This window comes from Capricornis sumatraensis, chromosome X, assembly GCF_032405125.1.
Source record: "Capricornis sumatraensis isolate serow.1 chromosome X, serow.2, whole genome shotgun sequence".
In the NCBI taxonomy this organism is placed as follows: domain Eukaryota; kingdom Metazoa; phylum Chordata; class Mammalia; order Artiodactyla; family Bovidae; genus Capricornis; species Capricornis sumatraensis.
The window spans coordinates 85,628,710-85,636,436 of NC_091092.1; the positions used below are offsets into that span (position 1 = coordinate 85,628,710).

At 43.3% G+C, this 7,727-nt stretch overlaps 1 protein-coding gene across 1 annotated transcript; it reads left to right on the top strand.

The window, feature by feature from the left end:
- The first annotated feature begins 507 nt into the window (after positions 1 to 507).
- LOC138071794 (protein SSX1-like) lies at positions 508 to 6,775 on the top strand. Its single transcript, XM_068963209.1, has 6 exons — positions 508 to 573; positions 1,021 to 1,135; positions 1,488 to 1,583; positions 3,095 to 3,144; positions 5,353 to 5,564; positions 6,715 to 6,775. Exons 1-6 carry the CDS (start codon positions 508 to 510, stop codon positions 6,773 to 6,775), a joined length of 600 nt encoding a protein of 199 aa, XP_068819310.1.
- Positions 6,776 to 7,727: the final 952 nt, after the last annotated feature.

The window sequence follows — 7,727 nt, forward strand, 5'->3', positions numbered from 1 at the left end:
GATCTTCATTTCTTTTCAACATAGCAAAATCCCACATCCTTCTGCCTGAAAACTGAAACCTTTCAATCACAGGCACCATATGATCTCTGGGACTTTCCTCCCCTCCCCTCCTTTGCCTCAAAACAGCCCCCTCAATAATACTCTACATTCACTTCACTACTTCCCCAACAAGTGTCTGATATCTTTCCTTCAAAATGAGCCAAACCAGGCAAGCTACTAACAACAGTAACCAACCTCCCTCAAAGACTCAATGCTACTTTGATCATGACAGAAAACATGTCATCCCTAATCACTACTTCTCTCAGAGACCTCCAGCTTCCTGTTCTCATCTGATTTCCCCACCCTCATGTCCTTGCTCAGGGACAGATAAGCCAAGGATGGAGAAAAGTAGAACCTTAATACAGTTAACTAACTGAGTGTGGACTTCCTTCAACACTTTCTCGCCCGACAGAACCTTTGGCCTTGTGACTGGAGAGACCCAGGCTGTGTTCCTTCTAGATAAGCACCATGAACAGTGGCAGCTTCTACGAAACCCCCAGGAAAGATAGGAAGAAATTAGAGAAGAAATCCAAAGTGAGTTGATCTGGAGAGGGCAGAGGAGTGGCCCAAAGACAATGTATGGTGACTAGATATCTGGGCATTGGGGGTTGGGGGAGGGTCAGAGGCACTGGGGACAAGGAGCAGCATGTCAGGGGGAGATCCAGAGCTTCTGACCCTCGTTTTGTCCTTGCCTGGTATCCTTGGGTACAAGATCTGTGATCTTGCACTGGATTGGATGGTTCTCAATCTATTCTGGAAGGTGAGAGAAGAGCATGCCACCAGCATTAAGCACCTACTACATGCCAGACGAGAGCCTAGGCAATGTTACCCATTTTCTCTGTTAGCCATGACTAGAGAGGGATTATTAGCTCCACTTATAGATCTAACATGGAGGCCCTGCAACCAAGGGAGAGTTCCTGGCTGAAAGTCAGACATGTTTAGCTGAGTCATTGCTGGGATTTATTTTTCTTTCTTTTTTAGAGTTTCAAGAATATTTCCAAATACTTCTCTAAGAAAGAGTGGGCACGTCTGGGATACTCGGAGAAAATCACCTATGTGAATCTGAAGAGAAACTATGAAACCATGACTAGACTAGGTAATAGGAAGCTCTGGGTCCAGAAAAGGCTGGGAATAAATGATGATTCCTCTTTGCAAGCCATAGTTTATTCTTCTTAGGCTATGCCAAATGTCCCACATTTGTCCTTTTCTGTGCGAAGAAACCCCAGGCCAGGTTTCAAGCCCTCTGCTCTCTTAAGTCCTGTGCAGGGCTGTGGACTGAGAGTGGCCACAGAGATGCTCAGACTTGGATTCTATGCATTTCTCTCTCACTGGCTGTGGTTCAGATTCCCCCTGCCCAGCTGAGGAGCTTTACTGTTGGTGCTGTGTCCCAGCATTTCCCCCTCCTCTCAGGTTGTCTGTTAAGAAACAAATATTTTGCATCATTCTAGGTCTCAAGTGTACCCCACCAGCTTTCATGTGTCCTAAAAATGGAGCCACAGAATCCAAGCGTTGTGATTCTAAAATTAAGAACCCCAGGAAAAAGGGTAAGTGACAGGAAATGAGTCTCCTGAAGCCCATTTATGCTGGGTTCCAGATGGGGAAAGATTCTCAGGACTTTGTTCCCTCAAAAGCATCATGGTTAAGCGAAAAAAAATTGAATGCAGAAGGTTAAGCACAGTCAGAGGCCATTCATATGTAATCCTAAAACATGCAAAACAAGAATATATATATATATATATTTATGGATAGAAAATATTTGGTAAATGTATAAAAACGTGAATGAGAATAAAACCCATCAGACTCTGGAGTGAAAAAGTGGAAAAGGAAGGAGAGTAGGGATCAGTGAGGGCCACACAGATGGCTTCAGCTGTGACTTGTTCATAGTGTTTTGTTATATTTTGAATAAAGAGCTCAGAGCGATCTGAAGTAGTTGTGAGATAATGTTGGAATCCAGCTAGACCCAAGGGTAGATGCACATTTCAGATATAATTGTCCATAATTTTGTGCATGTTTGAAACATTTCTTTTTTAAAGGAGTTGGTTCTTGCTAAGCACCATTAATGAATCACAGGATGATTAAGGAAAACTTAAAGTGTAAATCCAAAAAAAGAAATGAAGTGTAAATCCACCCAAAACTTCCAAAATAATAGTGCATGGGTATTGGATAACTATCTTCAGAAAGTGATTAACATATTATGTAATGACATATGGCTGTTTGCTTGTGTTTTATCAAAACCAAATAGTTGTTTCACTCCTAATCGAACCTGCTTCTATGTGTTGAGTTTGGAAGAGAGTTTAAGAGAGCAATCTTCCACACATTAACCTTTCCTACTGGTCAATGAGCAGAGGCAATGTAAGGTTTAAACAGTGACAGATTCTAGAAATCTTTGTGCATCTGAGCAGTGTATGTTCTCACTTAAAAAGGGGATGGGATGTGTTCATTTGCTCTTTTGCTCTGACAGCACAGTTGTGAGAAGACAGGGTGAGAATGCTCAAAATGTCTCCAGTAACCCTTTGTTTGACTCTCTAGTTTAACAGGCCAGATTCCACAAGCTCCCAAAATTACTATAAGAGGGCTAAAAAGCCAGTACTTGAGTACCTACAAAGCTTTTGATATTAAAGAGGTATCCTTATACTGGAAACATTCCATAACCACTGGAGTAAATCATCCATGGTTCATTTCACACTTAACAGTTTCATTAAGGTGTAATTGACATACTGTGAAAGTCACCATTTTAAGTATAGAGTGATTTTTGGCTAAAGACCAATCAATTTACTTCTTTGGGAAAAAATAAGAAATACATAATAGGATAGGATAAGGCAGTGATGGGGTTTAGTTTGCATTTTATAAACCATCAGAAGAAAAATTCTGAATTGATGCTGCAAATAAATACCAAAATCGTTGTTATTCAGAGGCTGGTCTCAGAGTAACTCTTTGATAATGAGTGGACTCGTCACCCTCTGCTGCAGAAATTCCTGATACTACAGGAGTCTCTGCAGTTTGAGAATATTTACCAACAGCAAAAACAAATTTCTGACTTGTCACCTCCTTTTAGATGAACCTGCTGAAGGGACTTCCAACATGCAAGGGAGAAAACGCCAGAAGGTGAGTGCCGCCCAAATACAAAGGACCAGAGACTGTTTATGTCTCTGGAGATGTGAATATTGGGATAACAGTGGGAAAATAGCCTGGCCCACACTGCCTCCCTTTCCTGATCTCTTTATCACAATTCCTGATGTAGTTCAGTTCACTCACTCAGTCATGTCCGACTCTTTGCGACCCAATGAATCTCAGCACACCAGGCCTCCACGTGTCCATTGCCATCTCCCAGAGTTCACTCAAACTCACGTCCATTGAGTTGATGATGCCATCCAGCCATCTCATCCTCTGTCGTCCCCTTTTCCTCCTGCCCCCAATCCCTCCCAGTATCAGAGTCTTTTCCAATGAGTCAGCTCTTGGCAGGAGGTGGCCAAAGTACTGGAGTTTCAGCTTTAGCATCATTCCTTCCAAAGAACATCCAGGGCTGATCTCTTTAGAATGGACTGGTTGGATCTCCTTGCAGTCCAAGGGACTCCCAAGAGTCTTCTCCAACACCACAGTTCAAAAGCATCAGTTCTTCGGTGCTCAGCTTTCTTCAGTCCAACTCTCACATCCATACATGACCACAGGAAAAACCATACCCTTGACTAGACGGACCTTTGTTGGCAAAGTAATTTCTCTGCTTTTCAATATGCTATCTAGGTTGCTCATAACTTTCCTTCCAAGGAGTAAGTGTCTTTTAATTTTGTGGCTGCAGTCCTGATGTAGTACCAAGAGCTAAATAATAATTAACAACAATTGTGATAGCTGTTACTTCCTTGATTTCTTAGTGATGACAGATACTATTTTAGGCAATTCACATGGATTAGTGTATTTAGCCCTTAAAACCTCTCTGATGTTCCTGCTATTATTATCCCCAAATAATAATGAGGTTAGTATTAGTATTATTAAATACTACTACTCATAATAATGCAGATACTGTGGTACAGAGATGTTAAATAATCTGCTTGAGACCACAGTGGCTGTTCTTTTCTCCAGAGGATCTTACTGACCCAGGGATCAAACCTGGGTCTCCTGCATTGCAGGCAGATTCTTTACCATCTGAGCCACCAGGGAAGCCCAACAGTGGCAGTGGTAGTAGTCTAATCCAAAGCCCCAAACCATTTCCAAATTTGTAGGCTTTTTCACATGTTTCTGAAGCTCAGGCGTTTCCCCTAAATTTTGCACATGCTGCTGACACTTCTGTTTAGACACCCACTCTCACAACAGGGCCCCTTTCGTGTTGCTTGGGAATCACTTGAACTGTCAGCCCCTCTCTTCTGTGAGCTCCTTAGGGACCTTGTCTGCCGCTGAGGCATCCCTGAAGCCCCGGTTCCAGCCCAGGAAGACTGTTAGAGGTTTATTGAATGAGTTCTTCTGCAATTGCAGATTAAACTATAGTTTAGAGGGTAAAGGGATCTGGTGGTTGGGTTACCAGTACCAGTGTGGACACGGTTGAAGAGAGAATTCAAAGAGGGATCATAAAAGTGTTAGTTTTTATTATTATCACATTTAAACAGCATTTATAGCCTTAGAAAGTTCTTTCACTTAGCTTGTTTTACAGTTGACAGTTTTATAAACAAGAGCTGAATGAAGGTTAGCTTTAAGATTGGTGGTCAGTGATACACCCTGACACAAGTAGAATTGGCACAGGAGCCACCTCACCTAATTCCACATGAAATGTTCTTGCCGAGGTAGGACAGGATGTCACATCTGGCATCACTTCCTTGGCTGTCTGCGTGAATTTATGTGAACCATTCTCTCTTCTCCTTTCCCTATATTCATCTCTCCCACACCATTTGCCAGCAGTGTTTTGTCCCCTCTGCACATCATTCCATTTGCTCTCCCCGCAGCTGTCAACTAGCTTCTCTTCAATCCCTTAGATTTTACAGAAGCCCCTCCTCATTTTCACAGACCTCATGGATTGTTAGAATACTCTACTTTCCAAATCTTCCACGTACCACACTCCTGCTCACTTGGAGATTTCTCTTGGTGAGGGTGTCAGTCTGGAAAAAGCATGAAAACAAGCATTCTAATCGTGGAAACACCCTTCATTTAGACCATTCCATTTCCTTCTAACTTCCTAGATTCTTCGTAATTGAGGTACAGGTAATATAATGATCCCCCAGACTTGTTGAGAACGTTAATTAAGGTACTGCACAAGAAAACACTTTGTAAGCTCTAAAAGCACTTGAGAAATGGATACTGATTGTATGTGACTTTCACATTAAGAAGGTGATGTCCAAGAAGCCTGTAAAGGGAAAAAAACATTCAAAGATAGTACCAGGAACATCAGGCCAAGAGCAGGCTCAGAGACAGCTGCACTCCCAGACAAAAGCAAGTATCTCTGCTCAGCAGAGTAAGAAAACATCAGGTAAGAGAAACAACTTTTCTTGCTTGTTTGGGAACAAGTCCTCTGTCTTCCCTGGCCATGTTCAGGTGAATGGGTTAGTCATGGGAGATGGATCCTGGACAGGCCTAGGGCCAGGCTGGGCTGAGAGCTTGCTCAGCCCCAGCTGAAACATTTGAGCTGGCTTCCAGGGTCCTCACTGCTGGGGCCTGGGTTTGATCCCTGATCAAGGAACTAAGATCCCACAAACCACTTGGCGTGGCCAGTTTTTTTTTTTAAAGCTAATTTACAGAATCACAGATCTGAGTTGTCATCGATATGAAAGCCATGTAACTGGGGGCAAGCCTTTCAAATTCTCTGAGCTCCAGATTCCTAGTCCATAAAATGGGAATAAAGAATCCGAGTTCACAGGCTGTTCAGAGGTGTTCAATTCATTGGGAGAATGGCATTGAAACATGTATAATATCATATATGAAATGAATCGCCAGTCCAGGTTCGATGCATGATACTGGATGCTGGGAGCTGGTGCACTGAGACGACCCAGAGGGATGGTACGAGGAGGGAGGACGGAGTGGGGTTCAGGATGGGGAACGTATATACCTGTGGCGGGTTCATGTTGATGTATGGCAAAACCAATACAATATTGTAAAGTAATTAACCTCCAATTAAAATAAATAAATTTATATTTTTTAAAAAAAGAAATACTCAAAAAAAAAAAAAGGTGTTCAATTCAAGGGACTTCCCTGGCAGTCCAGTGGTTAAGACTGCAACTACTCTGTATGGAGCATGGGTTCAATCCCTGGTGGGGGAACTCAGGTCATTCCATCTGTGATAACTTGGGAACACGTCTTACTCAGAGTTTTATCCCCACCCTCAGCTCAATGCCTGACATACAATATGCCCTTAATATATCTGCTGAGTGAAAGAAAGTCGGAATAAATGTGGTAAATAATCTAAACTTACTTACTGGGAATCTAAACCTGACGATGAAAGGAGCCAGAAGCTAAAACTCTAACTGCCGTTTGGTGTGTATTTGGTGTGTATTGGTGTGGGTTTAACCTCTCAGCCTCTTTGAGCCAGAAAGTGTGCAAAACAGACTGTGTAGAAGACCTGTGGCCACTTGGGAAGGGAGGAGGCATCTCCTTATCTGACAAAACCGGACTCGATATTCCCTAACCCACCCAACCCCCATTTACAAACTCTTCTCCAGGATCCAAGAAAAAGACGGTTAATGTGTGGGCCAACAGACTGCGAAAAAGGAAACCGGTGGCCTATGAAGAGATCAGTGATCCCGAGGAAGAGGACTAACTCTGTAAGTGACCTTTCTCTCCATCCCCACATCCCGCAAAAGGCACTGTTCTCTTGTGTTAGTTGTATCCCATCTTGTCACTTGTTCCGTTCTCCCAGTCCCTTGGGGGTGCAGCTCTGAGGCTAAATGAGAAGGATTCCCATGCTTTTTCTACCTCCTGCTCTGTATATCCAGAGATCTTCCCTCCCCAGGATGCTGTGGGCTCCCAAACCCCAGGTCAGCTTCTAGCCTGTAGGCCACACCTTCCTCTAGCCAAAAACCTCACTGGACAGTTGACAGAGTCGCTGCAGCCTGAACACAAGGTTGGTCTTAAGGACCAATGAGAGGTGCACATAGACCACAAGGCAGGATGGAATCAGAGTGCACAGGGGCCATGCGGTTCAAAATGAGGAGCTGAATAGTAATTTATCAGTCAGTGGGAGCTCATTGTCACTTATTTTCCTTCTCTTTCCTTGCCTCAGCCTCAGGGATGTGACAAGTGCCCAAGATAAGAAGCAGAAATTGGTGGCTGTTCATGAACGTGGGCACGGCTGTGAATTCCTAGCACCTGAAAGAAAGAGTTCACAACAGTTAAACATGATTTTTCTTACTATGTGCCAAGCATTATTAGTTATTAAAGTTGTGTTAATGAGCAAGACATATACCTGACGTGTGTTTCTGTCTATGTATCCATGCCTCTAAGGCTTCCCAGGTGGTGCTAGTGGTAAAGAACCTGCCTGCCAATGCAGGAGGCATGAGACGCAGGTTTGATCCCTGAGTCAGGGCAATCCCCTGGAGGAGGACATTGGCAACCCACTCCTGTATTCTTGCCTAGAAAATCTTATGGACAGAGGAGTCTGGCAGGCTGTAATTCATAGGATCACACAAAGTGGGACACAACTAAAGTGACTTAGCATGCACACACATCCATGCTTCTGCCTTAAAAATAAACAAATATTGTTAGATATTCTG

Bases quoted from the DNA above. Each gene is read 5' to 3' on its own strand.
- LOC138071794 (XM_068963209.1), top strand. From the start codon at position 508: ATGAACAGTGGCAGCTTCTACGAAACCCCCAGGAAAGATAGGAAGAAA. The intron at 574-1,020 runs GTGAGTTGATCT...TTTCTTTTTTAG, and splicing joins AATTAGAGAAGAAATCCAAA to AGTTTCAAGAATATTTCCAA. The intron at 1,584-3,094 runs GTAAGTGACAGG...ACCTCCTTTTAG, and splicing joins TAAGAACCCCAGGAAAAAGG to ATGAACCTGCTGAAGGGACT.